Raw genomic sequence first — 14,367 nt, forward strand, 5'->3', positions numbered from 1 at the left:
GAGAGTTAATTAACATCTAATTGAAAATTAAACCATATTTGTATGTGAGTCACAACCAGGGGAGGTGTGGCTAGGGCTGCATAAACAGAAACAAAAGTGGTTTAAATGAGACTACAGGGAAAGGAAACATACACCACATCTGCTTCATTACGCTACAATTATTTTGATGCCTATAGTATCCCTATAATGTATGCAGTGGGGGGGGAATGGGGCGCCAGGACACATTTGCCAGTATAACCATTATAGTGAGCTGTAGTGGTTGTGGTTCTTGAAATACTCTTTTAATTTCATACATTTATAGAGACACTATAGTCACCAGAACAACTTCAGCTTATTGTATTTGTTCATTTGAGTATAATCATTCCCTCTAGGCTTTTTGCAGTATACACTGTCTTTTCAGAGAAAATGCAGTGTTTACATTACAGCCTAGGGATACCTCCACTGGCCACTCTTCATATGGCTACCATAAGTGCTTCCTGGGGCAGTGCTGCACAGTGTCTCAACCCTCTGCATACAATGCATTTATATAAGGATATACCGATTGGCCAGTGCTGTGTTTGGCTTGTGCTAACTCTGCCCCTGATCTGCCTCTTTGGCAGTCTTAGCCAATCCATTGCTTTCCTATGGGAAAACATTGTGATTTGCTTTGAATAATACTATAGTGTCAGGAATACATGTTTGTGTTCCTGACCCTATACTGTTCATTTAGCATTGCTTCTATGACTGAGTAGTAATTAATCTAGGATTGTAAGGCATTTTAAGAAATGCCATTTCTTTCCAACAGGTGCTTCCTGGCACTTAACTCCAGTTTTTATTGTTACCCATTTTATAATTTTCTCTCTGTTTGTACAGTACTGGCAGCCTGACAGCCTGTTTCCTTTAATTAGGGATGCTGACTAAATATTCTTTTATTAATTATTATTATTATTAATGTTAAAGTATTCCTCTGTATATTATGTTTTATAGAGAATAACTTTTGATATTTACTATGTGCTCCCATTTGTACTTAACAAAATATATGAAGACGAATAATATAAACAAATGTTTTATGCTGCATCCTGTAATGCCTAGAATGCACCCATAATGTTGGCCAATTATTCTTAATCCCTATGTCAGTACCTGCATGCAGGGTCCACATTTCATTTTTGTTTGTTTCAGTATGAATTGTACATCATAATTCCCCCAATTGCTTTGCTTTGTGCAAAATTTGGGTCTCTGACAATGTTTAAAAGGATTCTATAGTGCCACGAAAACAAAGCCGTTTTACTGGCACTGTAGATTCCTACAGTGGCCCCCCACCCCTCGCGCCCGCCCTCCTGCATGGCTCAAGGGGTTAAAACACCTTCAGTCACTCACCTGAATCCAGCGCAGATGTCCCTCTGCACTGGGTTAAGCTCCGCCCGCGGTCTTCCCCCACCGACGTGGGAGACCTAATGCGCATGCGTGGCATTGGCCGCCCTCACATTAGGATTTCCCCATAGGGAGAGCATTATTGAATGCTTTCCTATGGTGAACATCTGACACTGCATAGCATGAGGACGTCCAGCATCATTTAACGGACCAAAGTCAGTTCCAATTCCGGAAGTGCCTCTAGTGGCTGTCTGGTAGACAGCCACTAGAGGAGGAGTAAACCCTGCAAGGTAATTATTGCAGTTTCTCAGAAACTACAATAATTATTATTGCAGGGTTAAAGGAAATGGGACATTGCACCCAAACCACTCCAATGAGCTGAAGTGGTCTGGGTGCCTACATTGTCCTTTTAAGAGCATTGTGAGTTGGGTGACCATGCATCTACTGCTGTTCCCATCTTCAAGGAGAAGTCAGTTTAAATACATATTTGTTTCCGTTTGTGCGATTGCACAAAGCAAACTACTGGTCGAAAATATAAACATACAAAAATGTGTCTTTGTCATTCACACGTTTTATGGACAGCTAGTTTGCTTTAAACTAAACAGAGTGACTAATTAACCTTGAACTTTCCAGTGATAATGTGCTGCCCACTGATTATTATGCATTCATATCAATTTTGCTTAATGCATGTTCTCTTTTTCGCTGACAGGGACTTGAAAGGAATTATTGTCACACTTAGCGATTGCGGCCATTTACAGTGCTCCTATTTTGGAACCGATCCATCTCTTTTCCAAGCTCCTAAAGTTGAGTCCAGGGATATCAACTATGAAGAATTGGATGTAGAAATGAAAGAACTTCAGAGGATTATCAAAGAAGCCTCAAAAACCCAAGGTACGCTTGAAAATATAATCGCAACCACAAAATTATAAATACATTTTTATCATTGTTATCGGGGTATTAAATGATGTAGCTCAGGGTTTATTAAAAAAAAAAGATTTATCCCGAATGGAGTTTCTCCAATTTAGCAAGTTTGGCCAATGTTATTTGCAGCTCCATTTTCACTTTACTATGAGTGTCTGTTAATTGAATAAACCTCTCAGTTGATTTTGATCAAATGCATTCATGTTGAAAAGGGATGGTTGCGCAAATTAATAAATACAACAAACTTAATCAAATGTGTTTTCATTATAGACATATTTGAAAATTTTTAAAGAAAACATTTGAGATTTTTGTAATCCCCATGCAGTCATTATCTTTGGATGAGGGTATAAAAACACTGATATATTTAACTTAACTGGCTAAGGTCATTACAAATTTGTATTATTTGAATACTTTAACATATCATACAGTACATATTTATATTGGTTCCCTTTAAGCTGTAGTAAGACACTAGTGTGTCTCCTGCATGTTATTTTTCCATAAATAACCAAACTCATCAAACCTTCTGATTTATTTTTCTTTACATTTTCTGGCAGTTTTGGAGGGAGAGGCATTTGAAGGATTATTTACACTGCTAAGACTGAAAATTATAAATATTTCTCTTTCAATTATGCCATTGATTTCCTGTTGTGATTGTCAGGATTTGTGTAAATGTAAGAAATATGAACTTATATAAAAATTAAGAAAAAGCCATCAAAGGTTTTTATTTTTTTATTTTTTTTAAGTAGGCATCCTGGAGATTTTAAGAGTCATACACAATCAGTAATTATGTTTCACTGTTTTATATTAAAATATTTATCTTTGAAAGTTCATGTTAATAAGCAATGCAGTATGCAGATTACGTCAAGAGTAGACCTGCCAATTCAATAAACACATTTTTAATTTAGCTGCATTGGACAAAATACATGAAATAAATGCTAATTATCTTCTAAATCCGCCTTTCCAGCCAGTTAGCCAAGCCAAGTACTTTACAAGGCACTCACAACATAAAATTATACTGTCTTTATTGTGCCAAACATCAACTAAAATACTTCATTAAACAATGAGTGCTGGTTTTCTTCCTTAACCAGTTTTCAACAACCACTTTTTACTGTTAGAGATATCAACCTCTGAGTCAGTTTCTTTCAGCATTTCTGTGTTCATTTTTGGGTTAAACAATTACTTTATGTTATCATAAACCCACTGAACACTGATAAGTGTGCTTAATGCCACCTGCTCTGCCAGCATCATCCACTTGTTATAAAAATCTGTAGCACAATGATACCAAATCTTTCAAGAACCCTTTGTGACCTCTAATGTTCTCTCTGCTTTTATTAGTCCATTAACTGCCTCAATCTCTCACTTTTTATGACTTGATCCACATTTTCTCAGTATTATGGTGTGGATACGTTTAGTGTTTTTCATCATAGTGCTTGAAAGGGAAAATAAATTCCACATATCAGTTATAAATTAAGCAAGAAAAAAACAATTGGGTAAGAAAATGCACTCTCACCTTTCCTTTGCAATATAGTGATTACAATGCCTATTGTACTTGTGCTTGTGCGTCACCATAAATTATGTGTAAGATATAATTGGTAAGCATTTCTATCACTTTTTTTTTACTTGCAATTTAAAGCTTACCTGGGCTATGGAATCTTTTTACTATTTTGCATAATCAAATATTTTACATGCAAATGTCTTATATCAACCATGAAATGTCATATTGTTTATTAGAATGCAGCAACACCTGTAATAACATCCCTTAGGAAGGACAATAGAATAAGACTCTGGTTAAGAGGAGATTTGTAGCCAGGTTTTTTTTTTTAGCCTGTTTGAGAATTGATTGGGTTGGAGGGCTTAAAGTTAAGGGGAACTTAGTGCTAGGAAGTACCTGCCTTCATAATGCCGTGAAACTCTGACTCCTGTGATTCTTAGCCAGCATAGAATTCTAAGACCCCTATCAACCTTTAAACCTGCTGTATTTTGTCATTACAGCAAGAGCTACAGCACAGCAGGGTACCAGGTACCTCTAATGATATGTTAAAAACCAGTGGATTCATTATATTGTCACTATAATTAATTTAGGCATTTTTATATCAACTTTAAAAAATGCATATTTTTTGGAGTGCTTTCTATTTTAAGTGTCTTTTCAAGAGTTGTGTATAGGTTTTGAGCCCCTTATCATGTGTATTTAGACTTCAAAGTTGCAAATGCTTGCGCCCATGAATAGCTTCTTGTGTTCTAGAGCAGTGTTTCCCAACCCAGTCCTCAAGGCACACCTACCAGTCCAGGATTTAAGGATTACCCAGTTTTGTCTAAGGTGTTTTTTCTTTTTTTTCTAAAAACACCTTAGACAAAACTGGGTAATCCTTAAATCCTGGACTGGTAGGTGTGCCTTGAGGACTGGGTTGGGAAACACTGTTCTAGAGGGTTTGAGGAAGATCCATAGTCATCTGTTGAACAATTAAAGGATTGCTCCAACAAAAAACCTTCCTTATGGATCCAGTGCCACCATTAGTCAGACTTCATGGGTGTAATCCTTCTTCTCAATACTGCCCCTATTGTGGAAGCCTGTAAATGTGTTCTCCTGCAGACAGACATCGTCAAGAGTCTATAGTCGATAGTCTGTCTGCCAGAAGGGAAGATGAGCGATTTGGCTAGTACAACGTAAAGATGGAATCTGAACAGGGATTCATTTGTGACAAGAGCAAAGTGGCATTACAAGTACCATTTAAATGTGATATTCAGGAGTAGGTAGTAAAACTGCAAGAAAATTAAGCTTGCTTCAATGTAAAATGTCATTAAGGTTAAGAATTAGATCATTTCACATGCATTATCATATTCAACTATGGCCTCAATTTAATTTCATTGAATAAGCTTTTCAAACGATTTAATATTTTTTTGGATAAACTTTTAAAATATATTTTTATCAACATATTGAAATATAAAAAAAAAATATAAGAAAATATATAAGAAAATATTAATATCAAAAAATATCTAAATATTAAAAAATAATTAAAATATATATATATATTACATCGTTTTAAAAGTTATCCAAAAATATTAAGTCATTTGGAAAGTACCAACAATATTACATTGAAGGCCTATGTTTTTTTTATGTTTGTGCCAAACAGTTTTGCATATGTAATGAATTTGGGCGTGACATGTGGAACTATAAAGAATGTGGTTTTAAATTGATCTCTTCCGTATATAATTTCTTAACACTTCTATTTTTAATCAGATATTTTGCCCAAGCTTGAGAAAGATGATGATTTGACTTTAGTGGCAAGTGTATCTTCTGATCTCGATTCTGTGTCTGTAAGTATTGTTATTTAATTACCAGTTTTATCAGTGATACAATTCATGTTCATTAATAGCTAACAAGTGCATAATCGCTTTTCATATTGGTAGGGTGTTAAAGAGGAAATCCTTGTTTTTTTTTTTTTTTGTAAATATAATTTTTATTTCGGATCGTAAAGTTCACATTGAGACTCGCAGGTCTCCATATGCATTTGAGTATAATAACCAAAGCACAACATGTGCCAAAAAAGAATGTATAGCAGTCTTTCGGGCGCGCGGGCCCACAGTATCGATGGACTCGCAGGTCCCTGTCAACAGCTAGTTATCTTCCCTAAATTAGTTGTTCATGTGTCCGATTACATTGTCAACCGTATGACTTGGCTGTGTCTAGCAATACTTTGTTGCGTTCAGATCGCTATATACATTGTATTGTAATTACGCATTTGTTGTTTAAATTAAGAGACCTGTCGGTCTTTCTAGAATGCCTTATTGGTGGTCATCAACCTATTGGTGTTGTTTTAGCTTATAGTATTCAGTCCCCTGACTGGTGTCTAGGACTTTTGGTTACCCTAACTTAGTCTGTCCACTTTTTCTTGTTCGTGGACCCGCACCTCTCTGGTTGGTGCGTATAGAATGAGTCGGGAATGGGAGGGGTGGGGGGGTAGGTTCAGGTGAGGAAGGAGGGATCGGGCTAGTCTTCCGTCTCTGTGTCAGTCAGTCGTGTGTCCTCAGGTGGTTGGTCTGTCAGTAGGGTCTGGAATTCTGGTTTTGTAGTCGTCAGTATCCAGTGTGTCCATATGTCAAGATATGTCAAGATATGTCTGTTGTTGCGGTCCAGCCGCATGGTAAGCTCTTCTATAGCTCTGAGGTCTTCCATTTGGGTGAACCACATGAGCATAGATGGGGCTTCTTTTTTCTTCCAAAACTGTGGGATAGTCTGTTTTGCTATGTTGAGGATCCGGATCGTGAGTGATTTTTTGTATTTGGATGCTGGGGTTTTTGTGTGATGGAGTAGCATGGCTGCCGGTTCTAGCGGTGGGGGGTTGTCTGAGAATCGGGCTAGTATTTTGTGGATAGTGCGCCAGAAGGGTTGTATTAGTTCGCATTCCCACCAAATGTGCATGAGTGTGCCTATTGCCTTGTCACACCTCCAGTAGAGGCGGGTCTCATTTGTGTGTATGTGGTGTGCCGTGGCTGGCATACAATACCAACGTGTAAGCAATTTGTAGGCTGTCTCTTGGCTTTTGCTAAAAACGGAACAATGGTGTATGATATTGCACATCTTTTCCCATTCCTGGGCGCTGAAAGTTTGGTTGAAGGTCTCCTCCCATTTTCCCATAAATTTAGGCACCTCCCCTGGGGTTTGTGATTGTACGAGGGAGTATAGGTGTGATACCACGTGTTGTAGCGGATCTGGGTCTGTGCACAGCCTTTCAAAGGCAGTGAGGTCCCTGTCAAGAGCTATCCCTTGAGGGAAGAGTTTCACATAGCTGCACAGTTGTCTATATCTAAAACGTGTTAGGAAAGACTGGGAGGTCTCTCTACACATCTCTGTCAGGCCCTTCAGTCCTCGTCTGGTGCACACATGTCTCAGCCGTGGTAGGGGGTCTTCCACCAGGGCTTGAAGTCGAAGGTGCAATAACGTAGGTTAACTGCAACAACAGACAACACTAAGGTCCTAAGAGTGCCAACTTACAATTGGGAGAGCTACAACCAGCTCTGAGTAAAACAGCATACAGTGGTATTTAAACTCCCCACATGTAGGATATCCTTCTAGTGCCAGTCTTATGAAATTAGAATCACAAGAGAGGGCCCAAAGTGTTTACCGTATAAAAACAGCAGTAAAAGGTAAAATGAAACATACTTACAGTGTTCAGAGCAGCCACACAGCTCTATGAACCAGGCGTAGGTGGAATAATCCCCACCAGGGATTTATTTTGTAGTACTGGATCTTTAAAATGATAAAAAATCTGCCAGGATAAAACAGCAACAAATAAAAGTAAGTGTGCAAAATACTTTTATTGGATTCTTATAAAAACACGTGTTTTGCCCAAAAACAGGCTTTATCAAGTGTAGACAACTGAACCTGGGCGCCAAAATGACGTTACTGCCACACGATTGCAGTCACATGATTTTTTTTTTTTTTAATAATTATTATTTTTTTTTTTTTTATACACAGTAGATAATGCTCCCTATATATAATATATTGGAAAACTAGCATTATTTACTGTTTTACTTGTTCTATTGTTTTAATGTGTATACTTTTTTTTAAAACAATTTAAAAAAAATCATGTGACCGCAGTCATGCGCCAATGACGTCATTTTGGCGCCAATCTTCAATTTTATGCCATTTTACTTGCCTATAAAAAGTGAATAGCCAGGATCAGTTGTCTACACTTGATAAAGCCTGTTTTTTGGAGAAACGCGTTGTGTTTTTATAAGAATCCAATAAAAGTATTTTGCACACTTACTTTTATTTGTTGCTGTTTTAAAGATTTTAAAGATCCAGTACTACAAAAGAAATCCCTGGTGGGGATTATTCCACCTACGCCTGGTTCATAGAGCAGTGTGGCTGCTCTGAACACTGTAAGTACGTTTAATTTTACCTTTTACTGCTGTGTTTTATACGGTAAACACTATGGGCCCTCTTGTGATTCTAATTTCATAAGACCGGCACTGCAAGCATCGCTAGAAGGATATCCTACATGTGGGGAGTTTAAATACCACTGTATGCTGTTTTACTCAGAGCTGGTTATAGCTCTCCAATTGTAAGTTGGCACTCTTAGGACCTCAGTGTTGTCTGTTGTTGCAGTTAACCTACGTTATTGCACCATTGGGTTTTTCCCCCTTTTATGTATTTTATATGCTGACGCTTATCTGGAATGCTGTAAGAAGTCTTGAGGATACACCTCCAAGTGTCCAGTTATATCCTACATGTGGGGAGTATTAAATACCACTGTATGCTGTTTTACCTAGAGCTGGGCATAGCTCTTTAAATTGTGAGTTGGCACTTCTCTACTTCTATGTTGTTCGTGATCCAGCTTTCCTAAAACGGTTTTGCACTATTGGTCTCTATTTCTGCTTTTGTATTTCATATTTACCACTGAGGATTCAAAGCAAGGACTGAAGAATATACCCTCCAGGTCTTCGCTGTACTTTAAGAGACTCTTTATATTATTGCTGATTTTTGTTTATTATCTCTCATTGTCCTACTTAGCGCACCCTGTATATGTTGTATCTTATAGTTTAACATATAAATTAAATGATTTGTAAAATAAATGCACCTTAAGTAACATCAATGGAAGAATTTTACTTTGCTTTTTGAGATTTGCTAGAGTTGTCCACGGAACATGCACAAATGGGCAAGTGTATGATGCGCAAATCCATTCCTTCCCTTGCACTGTTCTTGCAAAAAAAAACATACCAAAGTTAACATTTCTACTATTTTTACATCTATGTGACAGTTGCATACCTGAAAAATACACCTCATGGTGGTGCTAGCATAATAGGGGGCAGTGTTTAAGTGCTAAAATCAGTCAATCAATATGCTAATTGTATTTGTATTCTTGTAGACACAAGATACACTTGAAGTGCATAAAGGAAATATTTAGAAAATGATAAAACAATGGTGCAGATGTGTCTAAATGTTTCAATTTTGAAGCCAGTTATATCTTAACTTGAATAAGTGGGTAGTTGTGTATTTTTATATTATGTGAGAAAGGGATATTTAACATTTTAATTCATTTTGATTGTAATTGCTAATTATATTCATTTTGATTGTAATTGCTAATGCTATTAATTCATTTTGATTGTAATCACTAATGATATTTCTTTGTTTCCTCTTTATTGGCAGCAAGCAGTTGAGAGTGAGTTTGAGTCTGAAATCATCCCTTCTGTCACAGTAAAGGTATCCTTATCTTCATCTTCAATATTATCTTTCATAAGATTACATAATTTCAATGGTGATTTTCTTATAACGTTTTTGGCAGCTATACTCTTCTTTGTTATAAGTATACTAACTGTATGCAACTGAAAAACGTACTCTCATTTAAAGGAACACTATAAGGTTTAAAAAAAAAAAAAAAGTTAATTACATAGATTGTAGAAGTGTTCCATGGTATCTTGGAGTTAAAATGTAATGTTTTCCAAGTTGAATTTAGGTAGTCTTGTTGGCAAAGAAAGAAGACCTTTTCCAATGTTTAGTGAAATAAATATGTGTAGCTGCTCTATGGGTGAATCAGATTGAGACTTTGGATAAGTGGTAACATTTGGCTGAACTATTTGAGGTATATATATATATATATACATGAGTCAGATGTCAGCCCAGAACAATTGTGCCATAGGGCATTGCAACAAGACATTATAAAAAAAGTTCTATTATTGCCTCAACCCCAGAAACAAAGCCCATAGAAGACTTATGTAGCTGTTTTTCTTGATTAAAGTTCACGTGGTAACCTTTGGGGTATTTTCAGTCATTGAGTCCCATTCTGATTGAGAACTTTGTCAGCTGATATCCCTTTTATCATATATTTGCTATGATAGGAGGAGGATTGACGGCTGTGGAGTACTGTTGAATAGAGATCGATCAATATCTTTTTTCCAGAGCTGATGCTGCAAGAGTTTACCAGTTCCTTTTTGGGCTGATTGTCGATATTTTGTACATTTAATGTTTTGAAAAGGCCACACGATTTTTACATAAATCTGGCATTAACTGATGATGCTGACAGCAATCACAAGGCCATCACTCTCATGCAGCTAGAACTTGCAGGTATCACTAAGATCCCAGCATGTACAGTGCTGTTAATCACACTCCTATCACTCTGTCAACCTGCCCAGTACATTACAGTAGATTATTCACAGTCTCATCTCCCTGCCTTCAGCTGAGCTCTGCATGCTGGGACTCATAGGGAGGGGGTTTTGAGGTTCCTGGAGTTTCCAGATGCGGTAAACTTTGTGCGATGACTGAGAGAGCTGAGTAAGTAATTGGTAAATTATAAAACCGATATTCCTGGAGCATGGAGCATGTCTGTTTAAAAGAGGTACTGGAAATTAGAGCGTGCACATGGACATGAGTTTGGAGATTCTGTCCAATCTAATTAATGCCCAATTCATACAGCAGGGTATCTACAAAGGGTTATACAAAGGCACGAAAATAGTGTGATATTGTTTAAACACAAAACAGTGCTATGGTTTCAAGGTTGAACTCACAATTATAGGTTGTATATTGAGCCCATCAAAATGTAGGTGATCAAATCTGTTCAAGGTGCTCCTCTGGACATTCAGAGATACATGCAAAGATAAATAATAAAAGCCATGGTGCAGCACTTTTAGATATAAAATACACTGCTTTATTGAATACACTTACAAGATATGTGTAGTTAAAAAGCCAATCAATAACATCACAGATTCTGGAAGCTGGATACAAACGTCCTTTAGTACTTCGTCAGACAGATGTAAGTTGGGAATAAAAAATCAAATACATAAACAATAAAAAATAAAATAAAAAAATTGCACCACCTATGGATCCACCCCACGCGGAGCAATAAAGTGCAGATAAGAAAATAGAAACAACCTAGGAATTATACAATTAAGTGCCAGTATAAAATTTGGTCAAGGGAGACTCCAATGTGCAATGAAAATACACTTAAATATATGTATATATATACCGTATTTATCGGCGTATAACACGCACAGGCGTATAACACGCACCTCATTTTTAGAAAGAAATTCCAGGAAATTTCCCCCCTCATCCCATAGTATTCCCCCCCCTCATCCCATAGTATTCCCCCCTCATCCCATAGTGTCCCCCCCCTTTCCATAGTATTCTCCCCCCTCCCATAGTATTCCCCCCTCCTCCCATAGTATTCCCCCCTCCTCCCATAGTATTCCCCCCCTCCTCCCATAGTATTCTCCCCCCCTCCCCTCCCATAGTATTCTCCCCCCTCCCCTCCCATAGTATTCTCCCCCCCGCCCTCCCATAGTATTCTCCCCCCCTCCCCTCCCATAGTATTATCCCCCTCCCCTCCCATAGTATTCTCCCCCCCTCCCCTCCCATAGTATTCTCCCCTCTCCCCTCCCATAGTATTCTCCCCCCCTCCCCTCCCATAGTATTCTCCCCCCCTCCCCTCCCCTCCCATAGTATTCTCCCCCCCTCCCCTCCCATAGTATTCTCCCCCCCTCCCCTCCCATAGTATTCTCCCCCCCTCCCCTCCCATAGTATTTCCCCCCCTCCCCTCCCATAGTGTACTTTCCCCCCCTCCCCTCCCATAGTGTACTTTCCTCCCCCTCCCCTCCCATAGTGTACTTTCCTCCCCCTCCCCTCCCATAGTGTACTTCCCCCCTCCCCTCCCATAGTGTACTTTCCTCCCCCTCCCCTCCCATAGTGTACTTTCCTCCCCCTCCCCTCCCATAGTGTACTTTCCTCCCTCTCCCCTCCCATAGTGTACTTTCCTCCCCCTCCCCTCCCCTCCCATAGTGTACTTTCCTCCCCTCCCATAATTACTTACCTGTCCTGAAGCGTGGGCCGGCTTCACAGCGCGCACCGCGGTACAGGAACTTTAATTTAAGGTTCCGGTTTCCGGCGGGACTGAAAGGAAGTGTGCACACTATTGTGCACACTTCCTTTCAGTCCCGCCGGAAACCGGAACCTTAAATTAAAGTTCCTGTACCGCGGTGCGCGCTGTGAAGCCGGCCCACGCTTCAGGACAGGTAAGTAATTATGGGATATCGGTGTATAACACGCACCCACGATTTTTCCCCTATTTTCAGGGGAAAAAAGTGCGTGTTATACGCCGATAAATACGGTATTTAAAGATGTGTATATACACATATATATATCAAAATATATAGCGTATTCTTGTTCAATAGCTGTACTTGTTCAATGATCGTAAAAGATAGCTGGTGTGCGTCAAAAGATGGACAATGATTGCACTGACAAGGGACTGAATGTGTATGTAAAAATCTTCTCAAGTTATTAAAATGTTTAAGGAAACACACCTTAGCTTGCCTACCTGTGCTTCCAACATACTGTGCACTGCCCAAGACTTGTGCTTGTTCATAAAATTTGTCTTGATCTGAGCAATTTCGTTGTAATTTAACGCTCAGATCAAGACAAATAGCCAGAAGAGGAAGAAGAAAAACGAACCCACATATGCGTTCCAGGAAGTACTTTTCGGCGCGAACTTGATGCTTTTGAACAGATGGAAGGTCTCATCCAGATTGGCCAATGGTAGTCTGGAACAGGATTATTTGGGTTTAAATATGGCGGATTTGTATAGAGATTATCTGCACTTTATTGCCCTTGCGGAAGTCTCTGAATTGAGATGAAACGCGTACGGTGGATCCATAGGTGCTGCACCTTTTTTGCTTTTATTTTTTTATTGTTTGTTTATTTGATATATTTATTCATGTTAAAATAGCTAAACTGGCTGTCGCTGGAATCCCAACACACTCTTCATCTTTCCAGCCTTGTGCTTAAGAGCATTTCTGGGAAGCTCCCACCCTTCCTGAGTAGAATGCCCTCCCCAGCTGTTCCCACCTCCTATAACCTCAGATCCAGTACTAGCATGATATTTAGCAAACCATAATACAAAAATAAAGTGATCTTCCTTTTCCTACAGAGCACCGCAATTATGGAATAACCTCAGGGACACAGTCAAATCTTCATTCAATCTAAAATCTTTTAAGAGATCTATGTCAATTTATATATATGTGTGTATGTGTATATATATATATATATATAATATTGTAATATTGTATCCTATTGTAACATGGCAATGTTTTGTGGACCCAGGACATACTTGAAAATGAGAGAAATCTCAATGTATCCATCCTGGTAAAATATTTTATAAATAAATCATTTAAGCATAATGCCAACATACAGTAAATGCAGCTAAATCATATATTTCTTAAATAAAGCTATTGGGCTATAGTACTCTTTATCAATCTAGGGAATGCTAATGTAATGATAACAGTCAAATGGTAGAGTCCATTCACTCCCCTCCCTGACTGTAGGAATGATATGACCCATTGACACTTCATGTACTATTTAAAAAGCAGGGAGTGAGCTTAAAGGACCACTCTAGGCACCCAGACCACTTCAGCTTAATGAAGTGGTCTGGGTGCCAGGTCCTTCTAGGATTAACCCATTTTTTCATAAACATAGCAGTTTCAGAGAAACTGCTATGTTTGTGAATGGGTTAAGCCTTCCCCTATTTCCTCTAGTGGCTGTCTCATTGACAGCCGCTAGAGGCGCTTACGTGATTCTCACTGTGATGCGTGCGCATTCAGCCGACGGGGAGGAGAAGAGGAGGATCGGAGGAGGAGAGCTCTCCGCCCAATGCTGGAAAAAGGTAAGTTTTAAACACTTTCCCCTTTCCAGAGCCCGGCGGGAGGGGGTCCCTGAGGGTGGGGGCACCCTCAGGGCACTCTAGTGCCAGGAAAACGAGTATGTTTTCCTGGCACTAGAGTGGTCCTTTAAACTTTTAGCACATTTACAGGCATTTTATCAGTGACGGGTGGCTTCTGGTAGTGACATCTACAGGCTGGTAATAATAACGATAGTATATATTAGGGTAATTGGTTTAGGAATGCCATAATAAGAATAAAAAGTCAGTCTACAGTCTTCTGCAGTGTTTATGGTGCTAGGAGTGTTCCTTTCCATATGTTCAATCTGAGCCCTTGAATTGTAGCAATGAAACTGAGATTTGCAATATGCCCATGTTAAAGTGAGGCGGCAGAGCTTTTCACTGTGGTAAGACAGGGTTTTGGGTGGATGTAGCAAATCAGGTCTTTTAGACT

The 14,367-nt window shown here is 38.8% G+C and overlaps 1 protein-coding gene across 3 annotated transcripts in view; it reads left to right on the top strand.

Moving 5' to 3' along the window:
• The window catches only part of BBS9 (Bardet-Biedl syndrome 9), a 448,879-nt gene that overhangs the window by 210,081 nt on the left and 224,431 nt on the right, over nt 1-14,367 (top strand). For all 3 annotated transcript variants that reach the window (XM_063452070.1, XM_063452069.1, XM_063452071.1), the window contains exons 10-12: nt 2,060-2,241; nt 5,510-5,586; nt 9,422-9,475. In XM_063452070.1, coding sequence (XP_063308140.1) covers nt 2,060-2,241; nt 5,510-5,586; nt 9,422-9,475 — 313 coding nt within the window. The remainder of the gene's footprint in view (nt 1-2,059; nt 2,242-5,509; nt 5,587-9,421; nt 9,476-14,367) is intronic.

Source organism: Pelobates fuscus, chromosome 4 (genome assembly GCF_036172605.1).
Source record: "Pelobates fuscus isolate aPelFus1 chromosome 4, aPelFus1.pri, whole genome shotgun sequence".
In the NCBI taxonomy this organism is placed as follows: Eukaryota; Metazoa; Chordata; class Amphibia; order Anura; family Pelobatidae; genus Pelobates; species Pelobates fuscus.